Genomic DNA, 18404 nt, shown 5'->3' on the forward strand with positions numbered 1-18404 from the left:
GGGGCATTTTGGTTAGAATGATTTTCAAAAGTTTTTGTCCACAGTGCTCTAGGAGATCTAGGTCCATTTTAGGACTTTTTCAAACATGTCTCTAGCTACACTTAGGAATGTTTCATCTACTTAAAAAAAATTTGTTTTAAAGAAGTACGTATTAGCTATAAAAAGCACAAATAAGCAAATCTAAAAAAATAAAAATCCCTCAGAATTCCATCAGCTGAGATAAAACTGTTAACTGTTTTGACCCTTATTATCTTTTTTTTCCCCACATACGTATAGTCAATTAGCTGGTACTTTTGCATTCATCCACTTTTAAAATTAGAAACTAGGAATATAGCATTCTTTTCTCTAACAAATAGAGACATTGGAAGAGAAGCAATATTTTTGTCCTTTAGGTAATCATGGACTAGTGACATTGGGGAGACACATGTAAAGTTTCATAACAGAATGAACTGAGTTCCATTTGTCTGTGGTGGAATTAGCTAACATTTTCATTGACTATATTCTGTGTGCTAAGTATTTATATTCATTATCTTGTTTTATCTTTTCAACAATTCTGTGAGATTCTTAAGTAGATGAATTCAGTGAAATTTAGAGAGATTAAGTGAATTGGCCACATAGTACATAAATAGTTAGGACTTTTGCCCAGGTTTGTTGACATCTACATCCATGCTTTTAAGCAGTACTCTCTGCATTGTTGTAATGAATTGCTACTATATCTATTTATCCATCCATATTGAATAAAGGAGAAAGAGCTAGAAAACAAAGGGGAGCGTACAGAGATGCTGAGGAAGATTATAATAGAATCATTCAGAAGGAGACATCCTCACAAGGAAGGTCAGTGGAAACCAGCTTTCCTAAAATAACAGTGCTTTACTGTAGTACTTTGTAATACTAGTACTAATGTATTTTAAGGTATGAGGCAGACGTTTGGCATGAATACAACTATTGCCTCTTACTGTTTGTTCTGTAGATAAAGTCAAAGACTACAAGCTGGTGGTTCCTGACTCTTGTGTTATGAGCCTGTGAAGTGTTCTATTACAGTAGTGTAAATGAAATTCAGGCCTCATTACCTAGAACATCTAACCAAAATTGTCTTTATTTATTAAAAGTTTTATAGATCTCATAGCTATAATTTTGCTGAATTTGTTAAATTGGATAATTCAGCATTGTGCCAACCACTAGGCAGCCTCACAAATGAAAGTTTGTATTGTATTCTGTTCTTAAAGGAGCTTATGAAGCAGACATGTACACAACTAATTTTGATATTAGATTATTGTAAGCATTTTGGACAGAAAGGGAAACAGTTTTGCATAAAGAATCACCAAGAATAAAGCACCAAGAACAGGCATTTTTCTCATGTTCAGAAAATCATCTTATGCCTGTGTTTTTGTTTATTTGAATGAACGGCTCTTTTCTCTAGGTTTGTTTTTGTTAATTCATATATAAAAGATTAAACATAAATAAATGTTTAACTCTTTCCTACTAGCTGACAAATATCTTTTAGTTTCTGTTCATAGCTGTTCTTTATAGCAGAATTCTTAAAACTCTTGTCATGGTCTGAGTCAAGCATAAGTAATATTATGGTATAAATTAATTGGCTTTTACTGTTATATGATTGCTTTTTCTAATGAAGTTAAGATAACACTGAAATCCGATTTATTCGTAGAATAAGTGAACATTTGAAGAATGGCATAAATACAGAAGAGAGAGTACCTTAGCTGTCTCTTTTTAGTAATGTTTTAAACTTAAAAAAAAACCCACAACATTTTATTAAAAGCATTGCTGGAGTGAGCATTTGCTTTGAGATAATTTGCTAAGTAAGAAGCTGGTCTATCTACTGTGGAAGGGATTTCTACTTTTAAGACTAGGGTTCTTCATACTCTAATCCCCCACCCTCCCACCCATGTTTTCATATTGCTTTCCCATATATTTATTTTCAGCATTCTATAAATGGCATAACACCATATAAATCAAAGGAATTGTTTTTCCAGTTTAGTAATTTAATATAGAAGATGGATATAATCTGTGACCCTCATCATAACTTATTTGGCCCTTGGCATATAGGATTCTTTTCATGTAAAGTTACAGTGTATCAAAACACTTTAAATTTCAAAATATTTTAAAATACTTTAAATTTCAAAGTATTTCAAAATAATAAGTGATATAAACCATTGATATAATAACCTTTCTAATTATAATTTGATTAGGCAGTTTTCATCCTGGGCTGTGTTTTCTTTCTATCCATATTGATGTTTTATTTATTTGTTATATAAAGTACTGAGAAAGGATGTTAAAATTTCCAGCTGAAATTAGGATTTGCCTGTTTCTTTCTTTAGTTCTGTCAATTTTTGCTTCATGAATTTTTTTTTTTTTTTTTTTTTTTTGGTGGTACGCGGGTCTCTCACTGCTTTGGCCTCTCCCGTTGTGGAGCCTGTGGACGTGCAGGCTCAGTGGCCATGGCTCACGGCCCAGCCGCTCTGTGGCATGTGGGATCTTCCTGGACTGGGGCAGGAACCTGTGTCCCCTGCATTGGCAGGCAGACTCTCAACCACTGCGCCACCAGGGAAGCCCTGCTTCATGAATTTTTAAGCTTATTTATTAGATACAAACATATTTAGAATTTTTAATGCCTTCCTGATGAATTATTACTCCTTTTATCTGAATTATCCTTTTTTTCTCTTTGCCTTGAAGTCTACTTTGTTATTGATATTGCTCTGTCTACTTTCTTATCCTTGCTGTTTGCATGGTGTATCTTTTCCTATCTTTTTATTTTTAACCTGTTTGATCTTATATTTAAAATATATGAGGTTAGGTTTTGCTTTTTAATTCTCATAATCTCTGCCTGTGAATTGTGTGTTTAGTCCGTTTATATTTACACATATTTCAGACTGTTTAAGATTGTCTTGTAGGCCCTTAAGTCTCTATTCATTTTCATTTATTCATTTTTCTCTTTATTCTCTAGATGGATTTGTGTTCAGGTTCACTGACTGTCCTTCTATCTCCATTCTCTCTTAAGCCCTTCTAAAGAATTTTCCATTTTAGTTATTTTTCAGTTATAGAACTTCCAATTGGTTCTTTTTTTAGTTTCCATTTCTCTGTTGGTATTTACTTCTGTTCACTCATTGATACTATTTTTTCCTTTTTTTCTTTAACATACTGTCTTTTAGGTCTTTGGACATATTTATAAGAAATATTTAAAGTATTTGTTAGCTAAATCCAACATCTTTTGGGGATGTTTGCTATTGACTGCTTTTTTCTTGATGATGAGTCACATTTTCCTCTTTGCCTGTCAGGTAATTTTAAAATTATGTACAGGTCCTTTTTGATATGTGATAGAGACTCTGAATTTTGTTATTTTTCTTTGACAAGTGTTGATTTTCATTTTAATAAGATGTCCAGTTACTTGCTGATAACCCTTAACTTCTGGAGCCTTAGTTTTTTACTTTGTAAATATAGATGTGTTTAAAGACCAGGTTGTTTCCCAAGTCCTTTTAAGGACTCCAAACTCTGCTCCCCTTTTGATCTTTTAGGGTTTGGTATTACAAGGCTATGTTAGGTAGTGCTAGAGTAGGCCTTGCTTTAGAGCATGGTTCTTTCTCCCAAGATGTCTCCCCTCAATGTGCAGGAAATCATCAAGGTTACTCCACTCTTTATTTGGCTGGAAATTGAATGTGCCTGCAATGCTGTTTAACATCTGGTGTCTCTGTTTTGTTATCAACCCCGTAGCAGTTGCTCTCTGGCATACCTTTGCTATTTCCTCTTTGGATAATCCCTACCTTTGTTGAGCTTACATTCTAATATGGGACTCAGACAATACAAGGAAACAGCATCAAAAAATTGCAAGTTATGGTATCTTCTCAGAAAAAAACCGAGTTCTGGGGTGGAGAACAATGAGTCTGTTTCCCCCATGTCTGCAGTAACTTCCTTCACTGTAGTCTTGAACCCCTCAAAATCGTCCATGAGGGTTGGAATCAACTTCTTCCAAACTCCTGTTAATGTTGATATTTTGACCTCTTCCCTTGAATCACGAATGTCCTTCTGGCATCTAGAGTGGTGAATGCTTTCCAGAAACTTTTTAGTTGCCTGTACCCAGATCCATCAGGGGAATTGCTGTCTATGGCAGCTATAGCCTTACAAAATGTATTTCTTAAATAATAAGACTTGAGAGTTGAAATGACTCTTTGATCCATGGGCAGCAGAATGGATGTTGTATTAGCAAGCATGAAAACAACATTAATATCATCGTACATCTCCATCAGAGCTCTTGGGTGACCAGGTACATTGTTAATGAGAAATAATAATTTGAAAGGAATCTTTTTTCTGAGCATAGGTCTCCCCAATGGGCTTAAAATATTTAGTAAACTATGTTGGCAACAGATGTGCTGTCATCTAGACTTCATTGTTGCATTTATAAGGCATAGACAGTAGATTGGCATAATTCTTACAGGCCCTAGGATTTTCGGAATGGTAAAGGAGCATTGGCTTCAACTTAAAAGTCACCAGCTGCATTAGCTCCTAACATGAGAGTCAGCCTGTACTTTGAAGACAGATATTGACTTCTCCTTTCTAACTATGAAAGTCCTAGATGGCTTCTTTTTCCAGTATAAGGCTATTTCATGTACAGAGAAGATATGTTGTTTAGCGTAGCCACCTTTGTTAATTATCTCAGCTACATCTTTTGGATAACTTGCTGCATCTCCTACATTAGCGCTTGCTGCTTCACCTTGCTCTTTGACATTATGGGGAAAGTTCACGGGCAGCCAACTTCTGCTAGCTTCAGACTTCTCTTCTGCAGCTTCCTCACCTTTCTCGGCCTTCATAGAATTGAAGAGAGTTAGAGCCTTGCTCTGGATTAGGCTTTGGCTTATGGGAATGTTGTGGCTGGTTTGATCTTCTTTTCAGACCTGAACTTTCTCCATATCAGCAATAAGGCTGTTTTGCATTCTTATCATTTGTGTGTTCACTGGGGTAGCACTTTTAATTTCCTTCAAGAACTTTTTCTTTGCATTCACAACTTGGCTAACTGGCGCAAGAGGCCTAGCTTTCAACCTCTCTTGGCTTTCATCATGCCTTTCTTACTAAGTCTAATCATTTCTAGCTTTTGCTTTAAAATGAGAGATGTGCGAGTCTTCCTTTCATCTGAACACCTACAGGCCATTGTAGGATCATGAATTGGCCTAATTTCGATATTGTTGTGTCTCAGAGAATAAGGAGGCCCAAGATCAGGGAAAGAGACAGGGGAACAGCAGGTCAATGGAGCAGTCAGAGCGCATAAAACATTTATTGATTAAGTTTGCTGTCTTATATGAGCATGGTTTGGGGCACCCCAGAACAGTTACTGATCACAGATCACTGTAACAAATATAATAATGACAATGAAAAAGTCTGAAATATTGTGAGAATTACCAAAATGTGACACAGAGACATGAAGTAAGCAAATGCTATTGGAAAAATGGCACCAACAGACTTGCTCGACACAGTGTTGCCACAAACATTCAGTTTGTAAAAAATGTAATATCTACAAAGTACAATAAGTCAAAGTGCAATAAAACAAGGTATGCCTGTAAAAAATGTCAGACCAGGGTGGTATCAGTGGAGGTAGTTAGAAATGGTTGGATTCTGAAACTGTTTGAAGGTAAGACTGACGTGATTTGCTGATGAGTTTTTATGAGCTATATGAGAAAAAGAGGAGCCAGAGGTTTTTAAGCCAGAGCAGTTAGAAGAATGAGGATGCCATTTACTAAAATAGAGAAGACTATAGGAGACATAAATTCAGGGGTGAAGATTTGGAGTTCAGTTTTGGTCATCCTACTAGATATCCAAGTATAAATGTTAGCAGTTATTATTTATTATTAATTATCCAGTAGATGTTAACTTTTATAATCATTCATTAAATATTTATTGGCTCTGTGGTAGAGTTTGCTATGTTATATTCTAGGATTTAAATGATGGTCAAAAATGGACACTGTCCTTGCCTTTATGGAATTAGCAGTCTAATGAAGATAAGAATTGATCAAATAACCATATTATTGGTAGTTTTTCCCTTAAAAAAATAAACTTTTAAGTAGGATACCTAGGAAGAAATAAGGATGACTTAACAAATAACCCTTGATATCTAAATTTATTAGGTTCTTATGGTCAGATCGTGATGGATACATGTATATATCTTACAAGTTTCTCATTTAACAACATCTTATTCTTAAAATTGGTTAGCTTAATTAACATGAGGGAATGAAGCTTCATGAATTCAGTTTTATTTAGATGAAATGAGGTAGTTATATATTGAATCTAGCATTTAAAGGTATTGTATATTTCATGAAATATTTAGGCTGTGGGGAATTTTCTCCTCTCTTTCATTAAAAATGTTATGTTTTTACTTAGTTAGCTAAGGATCATTTTGTTTTGTAACTAAAGTCTTTAAGAACAGCATTATAGTATGATCTGTTGTTCACCATTTTCTCATAAAATTAAAGAATTAATTCTTGTGTTTTGAAAAATCAACAGGTTCGTCATAAGGCATCACAGAAAGTTTATGCTATGAAGCTTCTTAGTAAGTTTGAAATGATAAAAAGGTCAGATTCTGCTTTTTTCTGGGAGGAACGAGATATTATGGCCTTTGCCAACAGTCCCTGGGTGGTTCAGGTAAGCATACTAACTTTTATAAGTTTATTTCCCCTTTTCATAAGTGCTTATTATTTGTAAGAATTGATTTTGCATGCTGAAAGTCCTATATCTCATTCACGTAATGACAGTGCAGTTATTTTTTAATAAGATCTGATTCGTTACACTTGTTTAATCTTCCTAAATAGTATGTTATATAGACGTGACATGTAATAATTGTTGTATAAAAGCAAGTATTACTTGCAACTTTCTCTTTTTTAATTCCTTTATAAAGAATTGGATTGATTACCAATATGCCATTGTTCCCCACCTACTCTTTCTCATGATTTACATAATAGGAACAATAATCAGCTTGTCTTGAAGACGGGGAAAAATTCTACATTAAAATTTTTGAAAATTCTCATATTACCTATAATGTAACACATTATTGGGATTCCTAATTCAGCCTTTTATTTGACTGTGAAGTAAGGAATTTACTTGGTTACCCAGTAGTACAGGTCACAGAGGAAGGACAGGATAAATACTTTATTCTTTCCCTGTATTTACCAGTTTTCAAAGTAAGGGATTAGTTTACTTTTATCCTCAAAGGTGACCAATTTTGGGAGAAGTATCAGTTTAAACTCATGGACTTAAAACCTATTTGATGTGTTTCAGTCCTTTATCTTATTCATACTCAAATTGTGACACCTTTAGCAGTGATCATGTTCAGGTTGGCGCTGAGTCCTTTTGACAGAGCCTTAGTTAGTCTTCGATAGCTAGCTTGCCGTCTTAATACATAACAGAGTGTTCCAGACCTGTCTTGTACATTTTCTGTCCTTCACATGGAGTTAACCTTGCTTGTAGGTCCATCTTTTGTACATGTGTGAATATTTCTTTAGAATAGATTCCTAGCATTGGAATTGTCAGGACATATGGTGTACACATTGGACATTTTGTTTGATATTGCCAAATTGCCTTGTAAAGAAAGTTTTTTTACAAGTTTATATTACACTCTAATTATCCAGTAGATGTTTTATTTCACTAAATTTTTAGCAAATGCTGCATATTGTAATTGTTTTAAATTTTTATTTGTTGCATCCTTGAGAAATAAGATGTTATTGTGTTAAGTTGCATTTTTTTATTATGAGGTTCAGCATATTTCATATGCTTATTAGTAATTTGTATTCCTTCTCCACTGCTTATCCCATTTTCTAATGTGTTGTTTTGCTTTTTTAAAATTGGTTTGTTAGAATGTTAATACATTATGGATATTAATCCTTTGTTATATATGTTGGAAATATATTCTCTTGGACTACTACTTGTCTGTTGTTTACTGAGTTTTTAAATTTAGATGTAGTCAAATCTGTAGACTGCATATTTTAATTTTTGCTGGCAACACCATCCCCATCCCTAAGATGGGGAGTTTATAATCCCCAAGATTATAAAAATATTCTCTTACACTTTATTTAACTTTTTATATTTTTACTTTTTTAGGGGGGATGTTCTGTTTCTAAGTCACTAGGAATTTATTATTTTTATTATGAAGTAGGATTTCTTTTTCCCAAATGAGTAGCCAATTTCCCCAGTGCCATTTGTGGAAAAGCCCATGTTTTCCCCATGAAGTAAATGAAAGGTCCTGTATATCATTCATGTGTATTTATGTATACACATGAATTTCTCTTTTGGACTGTTTGCCATTACTTTGATTTGTTATTGGTTTATACACTAAAATCATTGTTTTAATTTCTGTAGTTTTTCATTTATTTTGGTATCTGGTAGGGCATGTCTTCTCTCATTATTCTCCTTTTATAATAGTTTTTTGGCAGTTCTTAAAATTTTTCTCTATAAAGTTAGAATCAGCCTTTAATTCTGTTAAAAAATACAGTTAAAATTTTGACTTGCATTGCTTTAATTGGTAGGCTTTTTTTGGGGGGGGGTTGTTTTTATTATTTTGAACTATTAGGTCTTCCCATAACAATAATAGTATGTCTCTTTGTATAGAGATTGATCTTCAGTAAAGCCGTATTACTTTTTTCCCCAAAATAAGATCAGAAGAAACTTATGTATAAGAAAATAATTTTTAAAATATGTAGATATTCAGAAAAAAAATGTAGATATACAGAAAAAAAATAAAATTGGCTCAGTCTTTCAGTGTAGCATTGAATAGTAGAAATTTTTCATCCTTATCTTTTTTTTTTAAACTTCAGTGGGTAGAGCTCTGATAGTTAACTATTAAATCTGATGTTTGCTGAAGCTTTCTGGTTAAGACAGTAAAGGATTTGGCCTGCCCATCTGTTCTTAGCGTATCAAATATTTTTTATCAGGAGTAATGTTAAAGTATTTGAAATGTTTCCTTCAGCATCTTTTGAGATGGTTTTCTTGCTTAATCTGTTATTATAGTACACACAAAAAATAAATTTCAGGGTAGTGTAAAATCTAAAGTAAGTGCTATTTGCTATAATATGATATTTTCAATAGAATACCAAATTTGACTTACTTACATTTTAAGTAATTATCCATCTATTTGCATAAGTGACATATGACCTTTAATTTAATTTAATTTATTTTTAACATAGGCTCTTCTGGTTGGTTTTCATATCATAGTGAGATCACCCTAACAGACACAGTTGAAAAGCACACCACTTTTTTCTGAGCTTTGGTACAGTTTATATAAAGTAGAAACTATTCATTCCATGAGGCTTGTTTGAACTTGCTTGCAGATCTTTCAAGGAAAAATGTCAGTGTATTTAATGATATATTTTTTAATTTTTAAAATTTATCATGATACATTTCAAACATATCCCAAAGAAGAAAGAAAGTATATTGAATCCCCATGTATTGTTCACTCAGCTTCAACAGCAGTCATGGCCAGTCTTGTTTCAGTCACACCAGAAATTGGCAAACTTGTTTTTGTAAAGAGCTAGATAGTAAATATTTTAGGCTTTGTGGCCCAAGAGGCAAAATCAAAGATATTATGTAGGTACTTACATAACAAGCAAACAAATTTGTACAAATTTTTTATTGATGAAATTCAAAATATAATAATACAATTGAAAAAATACAGGTCTGTTAGGGAGAAGAATGAAATTATTTTCTGAGGCAATAACAGTTTGCAAAATTGGGGTTCACAATTAGTGTTCCTATCAAAATCGATTGTAGATGTTCTATTAATACTGATGTATAAAAAGATTTTATATATTTGTCTTATCAGAAAATATGTTTTCACACAGCTAGTTACTGCTAAATACTATTATCCACCAGCATATGATTTATTTTTTATCAGTAGACTTTATTTTTAAAGACAGTTTTAAAAATTTACAGAAAAATTGAGCAGATAGTGGAGAACTCCCATATACCCCCTGTACCGTTTCCCCTATTATTGACATCTTGCTTTAGTAAGGTACATTGTTACAATGAATGAACCCATATTGATATATTATTAGTAACTAAAGTCCATAATTTATTCAGATTTTTCCTAGTTTTTGCCTAATGTGCTTTTTCTGTTCAGGATCAACCAGGATAGCATGTTACATTTAGTTATCATATCTTCTTAGGCTCCTCTTGGCTGTGACAGTTTCTGACTTTCCTTGTTTTTGATGACCTTTATAGCTTTGAGAATACTTCTCAGTTTTATTGTAGGCTGTGTATGCTCTGTTACTGGAATTCGATGTTTTCCTCATTATTTAGACCAGGGTTATGGGTTTTTGAGAGAAAAACTACAGAAGTAAAGTGCCATTTTCATCACATCATATCAAGGGTACATACTAACCTACCATTTGTGACTCTTGGTGTTGACCTTGAGTACGTGGTTTTGATTGAGCATATCTGTCACTTGGAAGGCGTTTATAGAATTCTGTTAAATTCTTCTTTTGATGTTTACCTTTTAGCACTGTCATTCCATGGCAGATTAATCAATTCCAATTGAAGGTTGGGTAGAAGCTTCTCAGTTGCAAAGTTCAAATGGATTTTTTAATGGATATTTCCTTTGCACTTACATTCATGTCCAAAAAATGCTGCTGGAACTGTGAGATTGTAGTCTGAGATCAGAAAGTATATCCACTGCAAATTTGTGTAGAAATAGAGATCTCATGTATTGTTTTGATTTTGATAGCATGGGAAAGTATATACAGTAGCTTGATGTTAGTTGTCATAAAAATGATTGTGTCATAGAATAAGTTTTGCATATAGCGCTGTTTTGCCTTGCCATTTTAGGTCATTTAGGTATTAAGAAACATTATCAAGTTGCAGCTAAAGCTAATTTCCAAAGCTGTTCAGTTCAGTCATAGTGGTTGAGGGTGATTTTGATCAGACAAATTTCAGTCTCATCTCTGAGCTCAAATAATTGCAGTAGAACCTTACCACTGCTAAGCCATTGAACTGCTGTGTAGCAGGGTTAGTCAGGATATTCAGCTTCTATTTCTGGCAAAAATTCACAGAACTGATGGTGATGGTTAAGTCAACAAGAGCAAATAACACCATCAATACTACTTATTTATTAACACATGAGATTCAAATATATTTTCCACACTGTACCTATTGATCAATATTATGAAAAATAACCATAGACTTTGAACAGCATACATTTTCACAAGCTTTGTAAATTTGTCCAACTAAGCCTTTTTCTGTTCCACATATATTTTTACCAGCATCTGTTGTAACACACCTTACCAGGTATTACTTCAGGTTGTACTGAATTAATGTTTGCTCAATTTCTTTTAAAGTATTTTTGTCTGTAGTTGATCTATGTGGACTGTTCATAGAGGCTAATCCTGTATTCAACTTCAAACTTGGCACCCCTCCAATAAACAGTAACTACTGAATAGTATTAATAATATCTGTTGACTCATCAAGAGTCAAGGAAAAACACTTGAAATCATTTGTTTTAAAATTGGTGATTAATATTGCTCCCAGTATTCTCAAATCTTTGAGCAACTGTTGTTGCTGAAAGATTTCGTCTTAAAGTTGATTTTCTCTAGACACATTTCTTCAGCTGATGCAAAACCAAACACAATTTAAGTATTCACCATTGGTAAATAGCTTTTCTTGCTTGTCTAACAAATAAGGCATCTGGAAACTTTCTTTGGTTTCAGTCTCACACACATTTAGCCAATTTTACCATACTTAATTTTAATTTTCTAATTTTGAAGAACTGTTGAAATACTTTTTAAAAATATTTATTTTATTGAAATATAGTTGATTTACAATGTTGTGTTAGTTTCTGCTGTACAGCAAAATGATTGAAATACTTTTTGTTCTCTGGCTCAATCTTTTTTCCCTGCCTTTCTTCTGAGAGATAGCTGCTATCCTAAAATTAATTTATGCCATTCCTGTGTTTAAATTTCTCCCTCCCTCCTTCCCAACTGGATCTTCTACCAACCTTTTAATTTTTCATATGATTGTTGACTGAGTCAGGTTTTTTAATTTCTTGAGTTCGTTTATATTTCTGTGACTCTGTCTTTTTCACTTTTCTGTTGAATGGCATATTTGTAAACTTTTTGGTCTTAATGTGTTTTTCGTTTTATTTACAAAATATACCTTTTAGGCTTTCTTTTTAGTTATTTCCTGCTTAAATTTTTTTTTTCTAGCTACTGTTTTCTTTGGGTTTATATTGTTCTTTTCTAGTTTCTTTACCTTCCTGACTTTGTCAGTCCTTATTTTCCAATCAGATATCTCTGTTTGAATATTGGGTAATGAGAGGATAAGGAGAGATACCTATAAACTCATTTGAAGTTATGTTTCTCTTTGAGTTCTGCTTATTTTTTTAAAAAATGGTTTTATTTGTAACATGCATAGAAAAGTACATAAAAAGCAGCAGAATGATTAATTGCAAAGCAAACACCCATGTATTCACAACTCAGGTCAAAAATAAACATTGCCAGTATGTACTTTGTTAAGTCCCCTTGTGCTCTTTCCCAGTCACTACCTCCATGTGTTCCCCCCAGAATAAACGTTCTTCTGGCTTTATTAGTAATTGTTTCATTGTTTTCTTTCCAGTATACCACCTAAACAAGCACTCAGAAACTATATTTTTCCTGTTTATTGAACTTTATATAAGTGAAACCATTGAATATCTCTTATCCAGGTTACTCCAGTTTATTGGTGAGATTTACTACCTTTTCATAGTTGAATATTCTCTTTTGTGAAATGCCTGTTTAAGTCTCTTGCTCATTTTCCCATTACGTTGTCTGTCAATTGATTGAATAAAAAAATTTGTAGGAATTGTTTTTATTTTGGATATGAACCCTGACTAGCTTCTTAGACCTGTGGGTTTACAGATTTTACCAAGTTTGAGAAAATTTTGACCATTATTTTCTCAAATATTTTTTCTGTCTCACTTTCCATCCATTTACCCCTCAACCCCTTTCTCAGACTACAGTTACACATATGTAATTTGCTTGATGTTGTCCCATAGGTAACTGATACTGTTTCTTTTCTTTCCTCAGTCTGTTTCTGTTTTTGTTTTTCAGGTGTGCTTCATTTTGTATAGTTTTTATGCTATGTTTCAGCAGTCCCCAACCTTTTAGGCACCAGGGACTGGTTTCTTGGAAAATAGTTTTTCCACGGATGGGGTGTGGGTGGAGGGGATGGTTCAGGCGGTGCTGCGAGCGACAGGGAGCGGCAGGTGAAGCTTCGCTCACTCACCTGCCCGCCCGCTCACCTCCCGCTATTCGGCCTGGTTCCTAACAGGCCGTGGACTGATATCAGTCAGTGGCCCGCGGGGGGCAGGGGGACCCCTGCTATGTCTTTAAGTTCACTGATCTTTTTTCTGCAGTGTTCAATCAAACTTTAATCCCATCGCATCTGGCTTTCTTCGACAAAATTGTTTTGAGATTTATCCGTGATGCGATATATCAGTAGTTCATTTCTTTTTATTGCGTAATAGTATTCCATTGTGTGGATATATGACAGTTTGTTTATCCTGTTCATCTGTTCATAGACATTTGGGTTGTTTCCAGTTTTCGTCTCTTACGAATAATTAAATTGTTTGCGGTCAATTTGTACAATTAAATGATTTTTAGGAAATTTATGGAATTGTGTACCCATCACTAAAACCTGATTTTTAGAATATTTCATCGTCCCCAAATGATCAGTTATACCTACTTACAGTCATTTCCCATTCCCCCCCAGTCCCAGGTAACCACAAGTGTGCTTTCTGTCTCCATAATTTGCCTTTTCTGGACATTTCAGAAACATGGAATCATACAACATGTTGTCTCTTTCCCTTAGTATACTATTTTTGAAGTTCATGCACATTGTAGCATGTCTTGTATTTCATTTTTTAGTGCTGAATAGCATAGCCCATTGTATGTGGTTTAATCAACAATGTATTTGGTGTTTGTCCCCAGTTCTTAGCACAAGAGCTTCAGAAGCTCTTGGATTTCCTTAGTGTTAAGAGTGTCTTTGTTATGCTAATGAGACAACTCCTGGTGGCTTTTTGATAACTTTTGGATGAGATGGGGACTGATCATTAGAAAGAATGAGCATGTGATTAGAGGATTGGGACTTTCAGCCTTCCAGCCTTTGGGGTACTGGAAGCGGGTTGGAAATTGAGTTTAATCACATGGCCAATGATTTAATTAATCATGCCTATATAATGAGACCCTAATAAAAGCTGTGGACATTGACACTCAATGGAGCTTCCTGGTTGGTGAAGACATTGGTGTACTGGGATGGTGATTCACCCTGATTCCACAAGGAGAAGTTGCAGAAGCTCTGTTCCCTCCCAGACCTCACCTTATGTGTATCCTTTACAGTAAAACTTTGATCATATGTATGGTGCTTTCCTGAATTCTTTGAGTCAACCCAGTGAATTATCGAACCTGAGTGGGTCATGGGAACTCCAGAATTTGAAGTTAGTTAATCAGAAATGCTGGTGGCTTGGGGACTTCCAAAGTACGGAAGGACAGCTGATGTCTGAAGTGAGGGTCTTGTGAAAGACTGGCCTCTTAGCTTGTGGTATGTGATGCTAACTCTAGGTGCTTGGCATCAGAATTGTATACCCAGTTGAGGTGGAAAGAGTATGTGGATATACCCTATTATGTTTGTCCACTTACCATTTGATGGACATTTGAATTGTTTCCACTTTGGGGCTATTATAAATAGTGAATAATGCTGCTGTGAACATTTGCATGCAAGTCTTCTGTGGACATACCTCATTTCTTTTGGGTAGGTACCTGGGACTGGAATTCTTAGTTATGTGGGAAATTTATGTTTAACTTTTTAAGAAATTGCCGAACTGTTTGCCAAAGTGGCTGTGCCATTTTACGTTCTTACCAGCATAGATGAGGTTCCGGTTTCTCCATATTCTTGCCAACAGTTGATGTTTTCTGTCGTTTTTATTATGGCCATTCTGGTGGGTATAAAGTGGGATCTCATTGTGGTTTTAATTAGAGTTTCCCCAATGACTACCATCTTTTCATGTGCTTATTGACCACTCATATATCTTCTTTGGTGAAATGTCTATTCACATTTTTGCCCTTTAAAAAATTGTTACTTGTCTTATTGTTGAGTTGTAGGAGTCCTTTATGTAGTCTAGGTATTTTATTATATATATCACTTGTTAGTATTTTTTCCAACCTGTGATTTGTCTTTTCATTTTTTAATAGGATTTTTTGAAGCCAGAAAATTCTTATTTTGATCAAATCTTACGTGTCAGTTTTTCATTTTGTCAATTGTGTTTTTGGTGTTAGAAGAAATCGTTGCCTAATCCAAGGTGATAAAAGATTTTTCTCCTATGTTTTTTCATAAGATTTTTCTAGTTTTAACTCTTAAATTTAGTCCTGTGATCTACTTTGAGTTAGTTTTTGAGTATGATGTGAAGTAGGGATCTAAAAATGTTCATATTTTTGTCTTTGAATATCCAATTTTTCAAGCACCATTTATTGAAAAGACTGTTCTTTCACCACTAAATTACTCTGGCACCTTTGTTAAAAAAAAAAAAAAAAACTCTTGACCTATAGACATAAGGGTTATTTCTAGGCTGTCACTTCTGTTCCATTGATCTGTATGTCTGTCCTTATACCATACCAGTACTGTCCTGAAAACATTAGTTTTGTTTTGAATTTTGAAATTGGGAAGTATAAGTGCTCCTGCTTTATTCTGTTGTAAGATAGTTTTGGCTCCTCTGGGTTATTTGCATTTCCATAGAAATTTTATAATCAATTTGTTAATTTCTGGAAAGAAAACTTGCTGGGATATAGAGTTTGCATTGATTCTGTGGATCAATTTGGAGAGAATTGCCATCTTTATACTATTGTCTTTCTGTCCAGGAACATGAGTGTCTCTCCATTTGTATACATCTTTCCTTTTATCATTTAGAGTTAATAGCATATCTCTCTCTCACACACACACACACACACACACACACACACACACACACACACACACTTTCTCAATTTGGTAACCAGCCTTATGCCTTTTCGTCCCTTCCTTCCCTGCATCTCACCACCTTCCATTTTAAAATTATTCTGATTTTGGCTTGACTCTCTCAAATAAATATTTAATTTTATGTCAGTAATAAGCTTTTCTGGATTCTTCATTTGTCTCTTTTTCTCATGTCTCTCGTAATTCTCTTACTTGGATTTATTCATTGTGTCGAACTATATCCTTGAACAATTCTTTCAGAAGTGGTTTGTTATCAGATTTCTAAGAATATGAATGATGTAATACATATTTATTTTGCCATCGTATTGATTTTTTTTTAACTGCCATATTCTAGGATCAAAATTATTTTCCTTCAAAGTTTCGAAGATACAGCTCTGTTTTTTGTATTCTGTGCTGGCTGAGATGTTTGTTGACAATATGATTTACATTTTAGTACATAAGGTACTTTTTGTCTTTGGAAACTTTTAGAATTTTTCTGCTGGATTTCTGAGAGTTTAGCACTGACTGTCTTAGTTTCTCTCTTGTTTCATTTGAGATCTTTCAATCTTAGATTTTTGACTTTATCCATTTCTAGAAGTTTTTGTTTGCTATTTCTTTTTTTTCTTTTTCTTCTGGTTTATTTTCTCTCTTCCAGACTGCTTTTAGATGTCAGAGCTTTGCTATCTTTGCTCTGTTTTTCATCTCCGAATCCTTCAGTGTCTTCAGAGAAAGTTACTTTGCTCAGTTTTCAAGCTCTGTAATTTGTTTTTCTCTTATCATCAGTTGTATATTTAATTCCAAAGCTTCAGGTTTTTTCCCCATATCATCCTCTTGTTTAATTGCTGTGGCTTGTTACTCTTTTGAGGGTATTGATTTTTACATTTTTAAAGCTGTTCTTAGTTTGTCCTATTTTAAGCATTTCCTTGACTGTTAACTTTCTGTTTCTTGAATTGCTTTGCCTCTCTTTCATGATACTGATTTTTCTGAAATGTTGATTCTTGGTTTTGTTCTTTTTCCTATTTGTGGAAATCTTTTCTGTTTACATTGGTTGCTTTCAGGAGGGGTGGGACATGTCGTTGGGTGGAATGTACAGATACCTTTCCTTCTGAATTTGTGGTTTCTCTTGTCTCTCCAGGGGATCAGTAGCAACCTAGCTTGGTGTCCTATTTCTCTGGTCCCAGTGCCACTGCTTTAGTCTGAGTGCAGGTATCACTGCCACTTACTGTTGATTATGAGCAAGATGATGGAGAAGGGAAGAGAGGAGAAGGCCCAGTTCCAAATGTGGCTACGAATTACTCTTCCCAGTGGTATGGGACTTATTCCCTCTTACATCTGCTGAATCTGGCATTTTAGGTTTTTCTAAACCTCTCCTGCTTCCTCAGCTCTCTTCTTTGTGAGTTATGTGCAGTAATTTGTTTTGTTTTCAGAAAGCTGGGCTTTTTTTTTTTTATTATCTGTTCTTTTGTCATTCTTTCACCTTTTATGTTCCTCATTCTTAATCTGTTTCTCTTTTAAAATATTTCTATTTAAATAGATTCCTGTATTCTCTGAGAGGGAAAATCATACATTTTTTTTAAGTAAGCATGAAGAAGATACCCATATAAAAGTTTTATTGGATAGCGGTTTTTCCATTAAAGATGTCCAAATCTAAAATCACAGATTTCCTAAAGTTTAATGCTGTTTTGGTTATACAATAATTTATCTTTTTCAATAGCAGTAATAGCTTTGGGGTTTTGTTCTCTTAATGGTTTTGGTTTTCTTTCTTTCTCTTTCGTTCTTTCATTTCTTTTCTTTTTTTAAATTAAAATTTTTTTTTTCCTTCTTGTTTTGTTTTCCAGCTCTTTTGTGCCTTTCAAGATGATAAGTATCTGTACATGGTAATGGAGTACATGCCTGGTGGAGACCTTGTAAACCTTATGAGTAACTATGATGTACCTGAAAAATGGGCCAAATTTTATACTGCTGAAGTTGTTCTTGCTTTGGATGCCATACACTCCATGGGTTTAATTCACAGAGATGTGAAGCCTGACAACATGCTCTTGGATAAACATGGACATCTAAAATTAGCAGATTTTGGCACATGCATGAAGATGGATGAAGTAAGTAACAAGCAAGTAAAAAAAAAATGGTAGTTTTCTGAGAGACAAAAATAAAGGAACACTTGAAATCTGGACTTCATAGTTTTAAACAAAGATAAATTTAGTCTTGCTAACTGTGTAATGACTCAGACAAGGTAATAAAATATCCAAATCAAAACATTTACTTTACTAATCATTCATATAGTTGTGGAGTACTTTGTTTGTAGATTTGGTGAATCCAAGAGAAATAAAAACTCAAATAACTAGTTACCAGATAAATAGTTATCTTCCTCATAGAATCTTGACAAACATTTGCTACCAATCAAAACTAGTTCGTGTGCATATAATGATCTAGTTGAAGAA

At 34.0% G+C, this 18404-nt stretch overlaps 1 protein-coding gene across 3 annotated transcripts in view; it reads left to right on the top strand.

Annotated features, from left to right (window-relative positions):
- ROCK2 (Rho associated coiled-coil containing protein kinase 2) overlaps positions 1-18404 on the top strand; it is a 136895-nt gene that overhangs the window by 64305 nt on the left and 54186 nt on the right. For 2 of the 3 annotated variants that reach the window (XM_027113809.1, XM_027113810.1), the window contains exons 4-5: positions 6505-6642; positions 17802-18062. In XM_027113809.1, coding sequence (XP_026969610.1) covers positions 6505-6642; positions 17802-18062 — 399 coding nt within the window. Of the gene's footprint in view, positions 1-6504; positions 6643-12681; positions 12700-17801; positions 18063-18404 lie in introns of those variants that run through there. The other variant, XM_027113811.1, reaches the window with a different exon arrangement.

This window comes from Aethalodelphis obliquidens, unplaced genomic scaffold (genome assembly GCF_003676395.1).
Source record: "Aethalodelphis obliquidens isolate GAN/ISIS:26980383/991018 unplaced genomic scaffold, ASM367639v1 scaffold12, whole genome shotgun sequence".
Lineage (NCBI taxonomy): Eukaryota > Metazoa > Chordata > Mammalia > Artiodactyla > Delphinidae > Aethalodelphis > Aethalodelphis obliquidens.